This window comes from Elephantulus edwardii, unplaced genomic scaffold (assembly GCF_000299155.1).
Source record: "Elephantulus edwardii isolate Elephantulus edwardi_28Jun2011 unplaced genomic scaffold, EleEdw1.0 scaffold00118, whole genome shotgun sequence".
In the NCBI taxonomy this organism is placed as follows: domain Eukaryota; kingdom Metazoa; phylum Chordata; class Mammalia; order Macroscelidea; family Macroscelididae; genus Elephantulus; species Elephantulus edwardii.
The window spans coordinates 6,136,997-6,152,190 of NW_006399868.1; the positions used below are offsets into that span (position 1 = coordinate 6,136,997).

General features: G+C 35.8%; 1 protein-coding gene across 1 annotated transcript in view; it reads right to left on the minus strand.

The window, feature by feature from the left end:
* The window catches only part of CDH19 (cadherin 19, type 2), a 77,323-nt gene that overhangs the window by 8,159 nt on the left and 53,970 nt on the right, over positions 1–15,194 (minus strand). Inside the window, exon 8 of the mRNA XM_006892761.1 lies at positions 9,519–9,640. Within this exon, the coding sequence (XP_006892823.1) occupies positions 9,519–9,640 (122 nt within the window). The remainder of the gene's footprint in view (positions 1–9,518; positions 9,641–15,194) is intronic.

Here is a 15,194-nt window from a genome sequence, read left to right on the forward strand (position 1 = left end):
GGTGGTCACTGGACCAGCACATCGCACTGAGGGTCTTCCTCTCTTTGCTGACCCTCCACTGTTCCAAGCATGATATTCCTTTCCAAAGAATAGCCCAAAATAAGTGAGAAGAAACGTTGTCATTCTTGCTTTTAAGTAAAGTAATGAGATGAAATGTTGTCATTTTGCTGGCCACACTTTCTCCAAGACATAGCTGTTTGTTCTTTTGGCAGTCCATATTCAGTACTCTTCAGTACTCTTAATATTTAGAGTGATTTTCAGTATTCTTCTCTAACACCACAACCCAAAGGCATCAATTCTTCCACTGTTATCTTTAATCGTTGTCCAGCACTCATATGCACAGCAAGTGATTGAAAAGACCATGGTCTGAATCAGGCTCACCTTAGTCTTCAAACTGATTTTATTGCTCCTCAGTAATTTGGAGACGTTCCTGGCAGGCAGTAGACTTCCCTAATGTAATAGGTCTCCTAATCTCTGGACTGCAAGTAACGAGGTTGTTGATGGTGGATTGAAATAAGATTAAATAGTTGATGATTTTAGTCTTTTCTCCTATCATGATATTGCCTATTGGTATTTTTACCTTGTTGATAATTGAGCTGTAATCCACATTGAATCCATTTTTTATTTTCTTCAGCAACTGTTTCAAGCCCACGTAATTTTCAGCAAGTAAGGTATGCTGTTGTTGATTGTTGTCGAATCGAGCATGACTCTATGAACAAAAGACCTAAAGCATTTTCATAACTACTGTAGTTTCTCCAAGTTCATAGAGTTTCCAAAGGCATTTGGTTTAGGAAATGGATGCCACTTCTACTTCCAAACCTGAATCAATCTAGAAGCTCCTACAAGCATTGTACATGATAGATAAGCATTATGGTATTTGACACGACTATGGCACGGTGTTCAGTATCACAGCAACCCCAAGTTATTCAGTATAGCAAAGAGATTGCTGTATCAGTTAAAGAATATTCATTCTAAAATTAATAAATTTGATCCAACAGCCATAGGCCCAAGCAGGATTCCAACCTTGGTCAAAAGTTCAATTGATCCCAAAAACTTCCCTTATGTGACCACCATCAAAACGTAACTGACATCAAGACACTGGAAGTCAACTCTAGAGTGGAAGTCCCAGGCTTTTCATAGTCTATTTAATTTTTTAGCTTTTTAATTATGTGTAAAAGGCATTCAGGCATACCTGAGATTGTGGGTCCAGTTTCAAATTACCAGAGTAAAGCAAATCACACAACTTTGCTTCTCAGCACATATAAATGTGATGTTTACACTATCCAGTAGTTCATTAAACATGTAACAACAGTCTTATGAAAAATCTGAAATATTGCTGAGAGTTACTAAAATGTGACAAGAGATAGACGTGTGGGGAAAATGATGCCAACAGATTTGCTTGACACCAGGTAGCCACATTCCTTCAATTTGTAAAAAAAAAGCAACGGTAAAGGCAAAAAAAGAAAAAAAAAAAAAAGCAACCCACAATTATTTTACCCCAGCAACAATAGCCAAGCTCAACAGGGCAGCAAACAACAAATGCTAGTGAGGTCGTGGAGAGATCAGAACCCTAAATCACTGCTGGTGGGAGTGTAAAATAGTTCAACCACTGTGGAAGGTAGTTTGGCACTTTCTCAAAAAGGGAAGTAGAAATACAAGTTGACCTAGTAATGGCACTGTTGAGATTATAGCCTAAAGAAACCAGAACTCATGTCCAAACAGAAGTATGCACACCCACGTGTATTGCTGTACTATTCACAATAGCAAAGAGATGGAAACAATCCAAGTGCTCATCAAAAAATGAATGAGTAGAAAACCTATGGTATATTTACACAAAGAAATACTATGCTGCACCAAAAAATAATGAACCCATAAAACATTACACAACATGGATGACCCTGGAGGACATTATGCAGAGTGGGATATCTCAGTCTACAGATATGTTGTCTATTTAATAAATAATGTTCCTGATAACACTATTTCCAATGGAACTTCTTCCATATTCTTTTGGCCATTATATTTGCTCTATAATTGAGTATATAAATGGTCTGAATGACAATAAGATTAGCTCAGAAAGTTATGAAAAGCAACTAGGACATATACATGCATGCTTTATGTGAGATCAGAAGCAGTTTGATTTTATAAGAAGGTCTCTCAATACATGTGTGTGAGGAATCCCCAGAATGGATGTTACATCTCAGGTAGAATAGTAAGGGTGAAGGCAGAGTGAGCATACTAATAACATATTTAGATAGAATCAACAAGATTTAATGAAAGACTAGTTGTTGATGTTCTTAGATGTTGTTTTACCAATTTCAACTCATAGAAGGAGAGAGGAGAATGATACCAAAGAATTTTCTAGAATGTAATCTGCACTAGAGCAGAATTCCAGGTCTTTCTCCAGTGGGAGCCACTGCAGTTCAAATAATCTGCCTTTCCTTTATTAGCTTAATGCTTAACAATTGCATCACTAAAGATTCTGATTCATTGACTATAGAGGGTAAGAGATGTAGAATGAACAGAGATGATGTCCACATATCTTTCTTACACAACTTGTTAAATTATACGGACTTTTGCTAGAAATGCTGATAGAAGAGGAAACAGAAGGATTTTGATAAAACCATTGAGAATTTGAAGGTAAATAATGTCTTGGAGAAGGGACAGCCAGAGTAGTCCTTGGAGGCAAAGATGATAAAGCGTGGCTAACATACTGAGCATGTTGCCAGAGGAGCTTATTCTTTGGAAGGGATAGCATGCTTGGAAAGGCTGGTGAGAGACAGGGGGAACCATAACCCAATGGATTGACACAGTGACCGCAGCAATTAGCTCAAATATGTCAGAGATTGTGAGGATGGCACAGGGCAGGACAGGGTTCAGATCTGTAACTGATAAGTTGCGATGAGTTACACTTAATTCCGTGACTCCTACCAAAAATCAGGCATTTCTACAACTTAAAATATAATAGAACAAGTTGAGCAGAAATAATTGTCTTAGAGTCATTTGCTTGTGAACTGTAACTGAAACATATGGGTGGATAAGAAGTCAGGAAGCATGAGTTGGGGAGGGGTATGTTGGTAGACCTAGAGTGAGAGGTTGGAGAAATGAGGGAAAACAAGAATTACAATGTAGGATCCTAGGAACTTTGGTAAGCCCATGAGGATGTTGATAGGAGAAAATACAAGTGCAGTGATATAAAAGAATAAAAGGCAATAATTTATATGATACGGACTTCTGAAAAATGTTTACTATCAGGAAAGATAATATAAATCTTTCAATTGAGAATTATAGCTTTTCAACAAACAGGAAAGGTATGTTTCTCCCTCGTCTCACTTGTTGTCTTCATGATATAATTAATCAGTGATAGTTACTGCATTTCATTACTCCTCAACCTGACTATTTACACACTAAAAAGCAAAACAAACTGCTTTTTTACTTATGTAAATTTTGAAGAATTGTCTGACTTCCTTCAAAATGAAGAAGAGCATCTATACTTCAATTTTTATTTTATTTGTGTGTGTGTGTGTGTGTGTATGTGTGTGCAATGAATGAATGATCAACCCAAATGAAATAACTATAGGGCAGCTCTTAACCTGTCAATTCATCGAGCTTGAGAAAATGAGACAAAAACCAATTTATTCTGCCTTTCAAAATCTTTGAAGGGGGAAAATGCCTCTTATGTGAATATTTTTTTTCCTCTCTTCTGTCAAATTTCTTTGGATACAATACAGAAATTGCAGACAAATAAGTGATGAAAAAATTGATTTTTCAGAAACCAGTGTTAGCCGTAAACTGTTCCATACTTCACAGCAGTTTTTTTGTGACCACATCAAATGTCTGCTCTTGAGATACGATTATATGCCTATGTCCTTCATGAATTCTTACACAAATGAATTCACAGGTGTCCTCTCTTCTATTGATGCCATCACCATATATTCTGCATCATTATCAAATATACACGTTGTACATCTTTATTTACTCTATGATTTTGTTATTTTTCAATTAATCTATTCCTAATATATTTCAGTGTGAAATATCTCCATTTTTTCTTTATGATTTAAGCTTCAGCTACTTGCATTCAATCTCAAGGGCATGGGGTTCGAGGTAGCCAGGTGCTCGGCAGAAAGATGGACAATCTCTTCCTATGCAATTAAGTGACTCTGAAAACCCACCAGCTAGTCAGCTATGGGTCGGTTCCAACTCTACAGTATACAACAACAACAACAACAACAGCATGCTGCTTTTACTGTGCATATAATGTGAACAAATAGTAGATCTTTCTCTAAACACTTTACTAGATATAACTTTAAGATAGCCTAATGAGATATTTATCGATGTGAGTACCAGTCATATTATTTTAATCTTAATTACCTTAATGTATATGCATTTTCATCTCCTTGATTGCTAATCTAGTTCTTAATTTCTATTTCTTAAATAATATATTGCTTTGAACATTGGGGAAAGGCATTAACCTTCTCCTGTTCTCATCGAAGATACACACTGGCATTGTTGTTTATACTGTTGTTCATATATCAGTGGTTCGTGGATTTGTTAAAGCTTATTCACAATCTCCTTCAAAGAGAATGGAGGCCAAGCTATAATTTACAAAACATGAACAAGTCCTTTGCTACTGTTAATATTAATATGAATTTAATAATCTTTTCTTCTACATGCTTCGATGGGTAGAAGGACAGTGTAGGAGAGGAAGACACTAGATGAGATGAATTGGCATGATAACTGGGACTATGGGATGAGGTGTGTTGGAGTCAGTGAGCCTGGCTCAGAATAGGACAGGTTTCATAGCTGTTGTACATGGGGACGCTATGAGATACAGGCGACTCAGTGGCATGTAACAACAACAGGAGATTCTGTGGATCAGCAGCTGTTAGAGAAGACGTGCATCTGGAGGGGGTGGGAGATTATCTAATTTGGAAGTGTGGGGAAAGCCTCAAAAGGTTCTCTCTTATTGTTGTCATATTGTGCAATCTTTTTATTATTGTTGTTCATGATGTTTTGATATTTTATTCCCATATGAGGTGTAATATATCTGAAATAAGACTCGTGAGCTCTCATACACAGAGTTTTTAGACAATAATCAAGAATACCAATCACTCCATACAAAGATCTGAGACAATCAACTGCAGAAGTCATACTCCCTTGAATCGACACTGGAAAATAAATGTTCATTTCAAACCTCTCAATAGAACAGCTCTGTTTCTCAGAAAACAAAAGACAAAATAAAATAAAAGACACAAAAGACAACATCTAAGAATAGATTAAAAGAACAAATCACATTTCATCATCTTGTTCATTTTTCTTAAAGCAAAAGAGATGTATCTACCAACTTCAACCAGACTCACCAGCAGCTGTTTTGGAAGGCTCTGCTCACAACAGAATTAGAATTGCAGTGGGAAATGCCACTCAAGAAAATGAAGAAACTTTCATTAAACACTTTACTATCTTTCTTTGACTCTGAAAATTTAGAGGCCAAGAATGAGGATTCAATGCAAAAAAAAAAAAAAGACTAAATTTTTCTGATGTTTGACCACAATGAAGAAAGCTCCAGTATCAAAAACTACTTAATTATAAATACACTTCCAATTCTTTTGGAAAAATATATTTTTTTACAAAAATTTGCCAAGAAAACATAGAATATGGTATAATGACATAGATGTCTATATTGACATACTTGATAGCCTAGTGGTAAGAAGCTGCACTACAATTCCAAAGGCAGGTAGTTCGAATCTACTAGGTGCTCTGTGGGACAATGATGGGCAATCTCCTTCTGGCCATATACTGACTCTGAAAACCTGCTGGGGGTCACTTATGAGTTGGCTCCACTTTGATGGAACACAACAACAACAACATCATATGATATTAATTAAGACTTCTTAATTGATTAATAATCTAGAAGCCAATTTAAACAACTATTTTTTTCCAATTAAAATAAAAGAGTGTTAGCTTGTTTTTATTTATTTGAAAGATAGCACCTTTGAATATCCGTTTTCACAGTAGTTATTCCTAAATTATGCTTAAAGTATTTCTGACAGGGAGCGTACTAACCCCTCGAAGCAGTTTGACTCCACCAGAATTTCTGTGAGAGAATTATGAGCAATCTTCACCTGTGCAATCCACAGTCTCCCCAAAACTCACTAGAGACTCAGTGTTGCGTTGGTCCCAGCTTGATAGCAATGAGTTTGAGCTATCAGTAGAGTACATTGCGCTGAAACGTATTTTCTTTTTCAGGAGTTCAACCTATTTTTAAAAAATTGATACTTTGCTATTCTTCCCTTTTTACAAGTGTTACAAAAATTAAAGGAATTAGTTGGTTTGGGGAAGCATAGAAGAAAAGAAATCCTATCCCAATTATCACATAGGCATTTGGACAGGCACGCGTCAACGCCACCAGCTGCTCCAGGAGGAGGAGGGGCAGTCCCTCCCGGGAGCTTAACGGCCTCTGCAAACCCACCAGAGGGTCTGTTCTGGGTCAGTTCCGACTCCACAGTGCACAACAACAACAAACAAGAAAATCCTTTCTCTAAATGTTTTTGAAATATTTTCTAAAGAGGGAACTGTAGATCCAAGAAATGTAAATCCAAGATACAGTACCAGAATTGAGGGATATTATATTTATTATACCTTGAGCACTTAGCCATTCTGTCATCCTGAGAATGATTTCAATATTATTTATAATGTTTCTAAATACATGTTTGGAAGACTTAAATCATCGTAAGAGTAAGAAAGTGAGCCTCAAAGTTGAAACAAAGCTTCACCATTGCACCATTTTAAGGTCTTTTTTTAAAAATTGTGTTACATTGCCTTACTTATAAGAAGATATATAAGGTGTTGGTAGACTATCTTTTTAGTCTTATTTTAGCTCTCATTGATTTCAGTTGAAAATTCACATTTTTAATTATCTGTTCATCTGACAAAGACAATTGACAGAGAAGACATTTTGCAGTTATTAGATGAGTCAGAAGATTAATAGCAGAGTCTAGGGCAGCAGGACAGCCTCAGGACGATTATGAAGTGGATTGCCTGCCCTAAAGCGCTGTCCTAAATCTTAGGTGATGCTGTCCAGGTGAACGTCCTCAAATCAGAAATCAGTGAAGAAACACCGGAACCTCAAGAAAAAGAATCTTAAGAGTATCCATCACCCTCAGAGTCCTTCAAGGAGGAGAATTTTGCCACAAAATGTTTTGTAGTATTAACTTGGACCTTCCTGGCTTGCTAATAATAGATGTGATTGAATATTTTTGTATTTAATAAGATTTCCCTACTTCCCTGGGGAGCTCTGCTGGCCTAGTCGCAAGCAGCTGTGCTACAATTGAGCAGGAAAGCATTTCAAGGCCACCAGATGCTCCTGGAGAAGGATGGGCAATCTCCTCCCATGCGGTTACATGCCTCTGAAAACCCATGAGAGGGTTGCCTATGAATAGATCACAATTCTACAGTACACAACAACAACAAACAATAAGATCCTTTTTCTAAATTTACTTAAAATACTTTGTGAAGGGAGAAATGTACAAGAAATTATGTACCTACACGTGATTTAAAAGTATTAGGTACAGTATATTTGTTAAAAATTTATAAAACTAAATACTAAATAATTGGCAATCCTAGAAAACAGAAAGTAGCCTGTCTTTTTTCCAAAAAATATGAGCTACTGAAGACTTTATTTTAAAGTATTCAATTTTGACAATGCAAGTTTAAAGTCCAGAAATAACATTAAGCTAGTTCTTAGTATTTATGTATTAGCTAGTACAAGTATGTAGTGGTTGCATTATTTGACAAAGTATAAGATAAATTATTTTCAAAATTATTTGAATATTAAAGAACCATCTTTGCTACATTTAAAATATCATTTATTAGATTTATGTGTATTATGTAGTTTTAAAAAATTGATTATGTTATGTTATAAAATAATAGTTATACATTTAGAAATGAGCACACTCATATGTTTTTATTTTTCTAAATTTACATGAAATGAAGTTCATTTTCTCTGGTGTATTTTGCTATAAGAAGTAAGTTATAGGAAAATTTTGAGTTTTGTTCTCTTGCATATATTTATACTTATGTATTCTTTTAGCTTTATCACCACAATGAATTAAAACTTCATTAAAAAGTGATTATACCATAGAAATACCAAAAAATAAAATAAACTCTTATGTTTTTATTTATTGTCAACAAAATCTGAATGAGCCAAAGATGAATTCTTAGTCTTAGCAGATTTCTTAACTGCATAGGAAATTTGGAAATGGAAAATGTGAAATTTATGTTACAATTTCTCCTCATTTATTGATCATCATGTTATCTGATACTTCACATTTAAGACAATACTAAAATATCTATTCTTCAAATATTTTACACTTGAAGAATGTTAATTCGGCATTGATGCATGCCAATGCATGAAGCAAGAGTAATGGTGGCTGTTGTGGTTATTTGCATCAGTTTGGCTTGACCATCATTCTCAGCTGTTTGACATTAGAGTGGTCTGGTGGTAAGGCGCTGTGTTCTCACCCCAAAGGCAAGCAGTTCAAATCTTTCTTTTGTTCTGAGGGAGAAGCTAAATTTCCTTCTGTGTGATTTACAGGCTCTGAAAACCCTTTGGAAGGTCAGCTTATGAGTTGGTGCCAACTTGACAGCACATAACAACAACGATGATAAAAAATCAGCAATTTTGCAATGATTTAAGTTTGTAATAATACGATGATACAGATATGGAATGATATATACATCTTCTATTTTTTTCATTACAATGATATCAAACAATAGCCTGATTTTTGGCACATAACTCTGTCAATACATTAGACAAGTATATATTTTTACAAATAAAAATTTAAATTATACAATCTGCAATGTGAAATCATAATTATTCTTGCTATATGTACTCATGAGTCGCAGGCGACTCAACGGCACATAACAACAACACAACATATGTACCCAAGTTAATTCTGACTCATCGTAATAAAAAAAAAAAAAACACAGTAGGCTTTTCTTGCCTATAAACTACAGGAGTAGAGTTCCAGACTTTTCTCCTGTGGAGCTACTTGTTGTTATAGGCCATCGAGTTGCTTAGGATTCATAGTGGCTTTATGAGACCCTGCCTAGATCTTAATCCTGTCCTATCCTGCTGTGTCTTCAGGATCTTCAACACGTTTAAGGTCACTGTTACGGTCAGAGTGACAATCCATCTTGTTGGAGGTCTTTTCTTCCTCTGACCATCCTTCTTTCTCAGCATGATGACTTTTTCCAAGGACTGGGCCCTCCTAACCTCATGCCCAAAGTATGTGAGATGAAGTTTCACCACGCTTACCTCTAAGGAGGCTGCTACACTTTGTGGGTTTTACTTGATGGCAATCAACAACAACAACAACAGCAGCAACTTATTACATTACTAATATAACTGAAGCAAAGTTTCCATTTTAAATATTTCAAAATTGGAGGCATACATGACAACAGGCATAAGGAGTGTGTAGTGAACATCACTTAAGCTTGACCTAGTTTTTCCAGGTTCTTACCTTACCAACTTCTTCATTTTCACAGACATAAGTCTCGTAATACTGAGAGAACTCGGGAGCATGATCGTTAATATTAAGAACTTGCACATACACAGGGACTTCAATAGATTGTTGTGCATTGTCTGCAAATAGAAGAAAAAAAATGAGTGGACATAAAGATGTTAATGCTAACTGCAGGAAGGGAAAGGGAGTCAGTTCTTTTGAAGTAGGACATTAAGTCCTGATGGATAGAAAGATAAGTCATCTCTCTAGTTTTATTTACAGCCTCCAGATCCTAACAGAGGCTTATTTCTCATTGGAACCACCTCAGTAGTGGTGTTTTGGTATACTTTTTTTTTTTCAGGGAAAAAGTTGTAAAAATTTCTCCATAGTCAATATGGTATAGTTTCACTTTAATTGATTAAAACACAACTAAAGACAAGATTTTTATAGGGTTTACATATTTTTCATCTGCATAGTTTTGAAAAACAAGTACCTTTATCTGCCATGTACCATTTCTTGGGAGCTGATGAAAGCAGAAGAGTATACTGAGTTGATATAATTCAGAAACTATTTCAAGTATTTGTGTTGACTCACTTAATTATGAGAACAAAAAAGTACACCTTATTATCCTCCCCAATTCATGACAACACTTCAGAACGGGGGGGGGGCTACCCTAAGGATCCCCAAAGCTAAGATCTGAAAGCAGCCTGCCATGTCTTTCTCCTGCTGAAAGTATGGTGGGCTTGAACTACTAACCTTTTAGTTACATGCCTCGTCCTATCCTTCAGTCTTACTACTAATAAATGCAACGACAAATCCTTTTGTTTCCCAAATTATAGTTAAATGGGTTACCTAAACTAATACATCCTCACCAAAATCTTGCCCTTGAGTCAATTCTAATTTCATGGTGACCTTTCAACCAGTTTCCAAAGTTGTATATCTTTTCGGGAGGAGGCTTCTCATCTTTCTCTGACAGAGCAGTAGATAGATTCAAACCACTAACCTTTGAGTTACTAGTCCACCATGGAAAGCAGTATGAAGCCAGGACGTCTTGCCAAGCTCTTAGTTCACTTAGAGAGACTGTTTAAGAAGCCCACAGGGACCTTAACCAATCATGACAATGTAAGTTTTAACACTGGAATCTCAACATAGAATGATAGTCTATATTTTAAAACGTAGTAGCTTATAGTATAACTCTATTTTAAAATCAGGTGGCCTAGTCCATAGGGAGTTGGACTGCTATCTGAAAGGCCTATGGTGGTTCAAATTTATCAACAGCTCGGTGGAAGAAAGATGGACAATCTCTTAACATGAAATTTGTAGCTTCTGCAAACCTAATGGAAGTCAGCTATGAATCAGTTCAGATTTGACAGCAATGAGTCAGTGCTATTAAAATAAAATAAAGATTATGAAACCTAGACTGATCTTATCTATAGATTGAGTTGGGGTGATTTTCTTCAATGAAGAAATTCAGAAGTCAAGAAGAAATAGATACTAATAAATATATTCAAAATATGGCAAAAATAAAAGAAAAAGTTCAAGCAAAAATTACGATGATGTTCAGAAGATATTTACATCACAAACTGGTATATTCATTTTCAAATTCTGAAAATTAGAAATAAACAAAACAACAACAACAAACATCAGAAGCATGCTTACCATTCTACTAAGAAAGTTAGCATTATAGGGTGAGATGGAAACAACCCAAGTGCCTATCAACAAATGAATGGATAGAGAAGCTGTGGTATATTCACACAATGCAATACTACACAGCATTGAAAAAAGAAACTCTTAAAATATTATACAAAATGTGTGACCCTGGAGGACATTATGCTGAGTGAAATACCTCAGTCACAAAAAGACAAATACTGCATAACATCACTGTTATAAAACAGGACTAACATGGAGGCTAGGGGAAACTAAGAAAAGAGGGGATAAATAATGAACACTGCATTTAAACAGATGAGAAAAAACTGTCTAAAAGAAATACATGTTAGGCATTATTTGTGTAACAATAAGAGTTGCATAACAAAGTGGACTGGAGGGCAAGGGGAGAAGGGAAATCCTGCAACAATGAAAAAAATCTTCTTAAAGAGAAAAGCAAACTGGGGAGGGGTACAGAGGAAAATGTGCAACAAAGAGTGAATGGAAATCTAAGTTTTCTGTAATCTCATTTAAACAGATGTGTGTATGTGTGTGTGTGGGTATATATATATGTATATGTGTGTGTGTATATATATATGTATATATAGGTATAGTGACCCTATGTACAGTAGGGTATATATAAATGGTGAGGAGGATAAAATCCTTTTGACTCAGGACAGGGAAGGATTCAGAGCTACTGTACATGGGATCACTATACAGGCAACTCAGTTGCACTACGTAGTATGTCATAGCATACTATGACAGGTTTGGAAGCAGGATTGGCATCCACTTCCTAAATAACATGCCTCTGGAAACTTTATGAACTTTGATAAATGTCGATGATTTTAGAGGGGCCTCAGGCCTTTTGTCCATGAGGTCACTATGAGTCATGCTCGACTTGAAGGCAATCAATAAAAATGTAATGTCTTATTTTTCACCTACATATTTTGTCAATATGAAAGACCTACATTTGTAACTTTAATTACAAGTGCAACTATGATATCTGTTACAATTTTAATTAATTAAAATTTTAAAGTGGAAATATTATTTAATAAGAAAACAGAAATTATAATTTGTGACTCTGCTTTACAGCATAACCCTTACAGTTAAAGTAGAGAACTCAAACTTTGTAAAATTAAAAAATCCTTTCTCTAGATTTAGAAATAGATTTATTTCCTAAATAAAGCACATTTGTCAGTTGTTTAGACATAGAGTATACAACCATGTTGTTGTTGTTGTTATTTGCCGTCAACATCTTTATTTGGTCTTAATTAATCAAATGAAATGAAAATCAAAGTCATTGCCTATAACTTGGCACTGATTTGTATCAAACCCTCCAGTGGGGTTTTGAAGGCTATAATATCCACCAAGGAGGATTGCCCATCTGTCTCCTTCAGAGTTGCTGGTGTATTTGAACCAACAGAGAGACACCATTTTTGAGTTAACAGTGAAATTCTCTATCCACTAGGCCTCCAGAGCTTCTTAAATAATCCAACAGGAAAAAGTTTTTCTGGTACAAATAAACATAAGGGTTATGAATAAGTTGTTCCAAAGTTTTTTATTTCTATTTCCTGAAAAACTTGTTTAACATGAAGTTAAAATTAAATGTTTGTGGCACATCTGTGCAACAGACCCATATATCTTCACACCTTCATCTAAAAGTATTTAGTGGTTTTATTCACTTAGTTGGCACATTGATAAATAGGTTGAGTGCTTAATTTGGGAATGTTTCCAGCATAGAGAATCAACACAATTAAGTCATTTGCTGGAAGAAGTACTACAATGAAACATTTCTTTCCTCCAGGCACTGTGAAAGTTAGGTTAGTAGACTTCCCAGCTATCTAATATGTGGAACTAGCTTTTCAGAAAATAGTTCTATAGGATACTTGTTTTCCAGCACTTCAGATGACTTGTTTATATTACTATCAAAGTTTAATTGCTTTCCAGGTTTATATGACCAGATTTTTAGTTCTAACAATGCTAGCATGAGTATAAGAGGTTGATACAACCCAGTTCCAGAAACAAAAAGGAAATACAATTGCCAGCTAAGGAAGCAAAGGAGGATGGAGCCTCAGGGTTCAACCAGCCATCCCCACTGGACCCACCTGGGAAAACACTTTGCAGTCCAGAGGGGAGTACAAGTCAGGAAAATATCTTCTAACAGAACAAGAAGGCAAGCAGCTTTAACACAAAACCACCAGTAAGGTGATAAAGTGTGGTCCCTTTACCCCATTCACATAAATGTTTCTGTTCAGCATGAAGATACCAGAGAGTCTGTGCCCAATTCCCAAATGAGAAACCCACAAGTGAATAAGACAGTTTGTTTAATCACCATTGGACTAAGCTTACCATTGCCCTGTATCATCTGGTCCCCACTGGATCCTTTTCATTTCCTGCAACTGCTCCACCCACCAACCAAATTGTGCATCCCTGCAATTTCCATCCCTGCCCATCCTCACCCTTCTGCTCCCAACCCTCACATCCTTGTATCCCCAATATGTTTTTCCCAATAAAATTTTTTTTTTAAAAACCAGTTTAGTAATACTAGGGAAAAAAAGAGGTTGACACAAAGATCTTCCCCAAAATTGTTCTAAAAAGAGTTCCATGATACAGATTTTACAAAAAGAAAAATATAAGAGGAAATAATACCCTTCATTTGACTCTTCAAATTTGAGTACTAAGTGTTTTGTAAATGCTTTGTAACCAATTTCCCATAAGACTGACAATAAGTTTTCACAAAATAAGATTTTCAGAAATAACTGAAATCACTGCTAGATTTGTGGGGTTTTTTGTTTTTTGGTTTGGGTTTTTTTTTTGAGAGCATTTGTCTACTTATATGAAAGCTGGACAATGATTAGGGATGATAGAAAGAGGATTGATGCCTTTGAACTGTGGTGTTGGAGATGAATATTGAATATACCATGAACAAACAGGTTCATCCTGGAGAGGGTGAAGCCAGGCTGCTCCTTGGAGGCAAAGATTCTAAAGCTTTGTTGACATACTTTGGACATGTTGTAAGGCAGCACCAGTCCTTGGACATGGGCATCATGCTCAGAAGAGTGGAGGGACAGCGCAAGAGAGGAAGACCCTTGATAAGATGGACAGATTTAGTGACTGGGGTAATGGGGTGTAGGTGTGTCAAAGACAATAAGATTGGCACAAGATAGAGCAGGGTTTATGGCTGTTGTACAAAGGGTTGTTATGTGTCACAGGCAACTGGATGGCACATAACAACAACAATATCATGTTTTATTTTAGAATTTCAATAATCTTTATTTTTCCATTCTTAAGAGTGAAAGAGTAAAAAAAAATAACTACCATTTTTCTTATTCTAAAAAAACATTCATATAGCACAAGGAGGCTGCTCTGCATGGATTGTTTGATGTCTTAATGGATAATGGTTCTAAATGACTATTTCTGAGGCAGTATTTCAAAGTCCTAAGTGACATGTAAAGTAAATATGTTGGTGTTGTTGTGTACCATTAAGCTGGAACTGACCCACCACTGACCCTCCAAACTATTTTCTGATGCAGTAAATTACATGGGATGATACTTCCCATCCATAACTTCTGGAACAACTGGTAAATTTAAACAGTGTACCTTTGCATTGGAAGAGCAATTCCTTGTCACTAAGGCACAGATTTCCCTAAAATAAATGTGTTGTGGTGGTATTGTGTGCTACTGAGTTGGAACCGACCCATAGCTGACCCTCCAGAGGGTTTTCAGAGAAGACCATTTAATCTCACAGGAGGAGATTGCCCATCTTTCTCCCACAGAGCAGCTGGGGAATTCAAATCAGATGTTTTGGGATTGCAGCACAGCTTCTTGCCACTAGGCCACCAGCCTAAATGTTCTAAGTTTATATTGCTTGTTTCTTATTTATGCTTATTTTTTTCCCTGACAGTTGTTTAAATATGACTTCTTATAATTCATTATATGTTCTAAGTTTAAACCCTGTTAGACAACCTGATAATTTTGCTTTATATGAAAAATTTAATCTTTGATCTAGTCACACTTTTAAAACAAATTTATTTCATTATTGTTAATGAA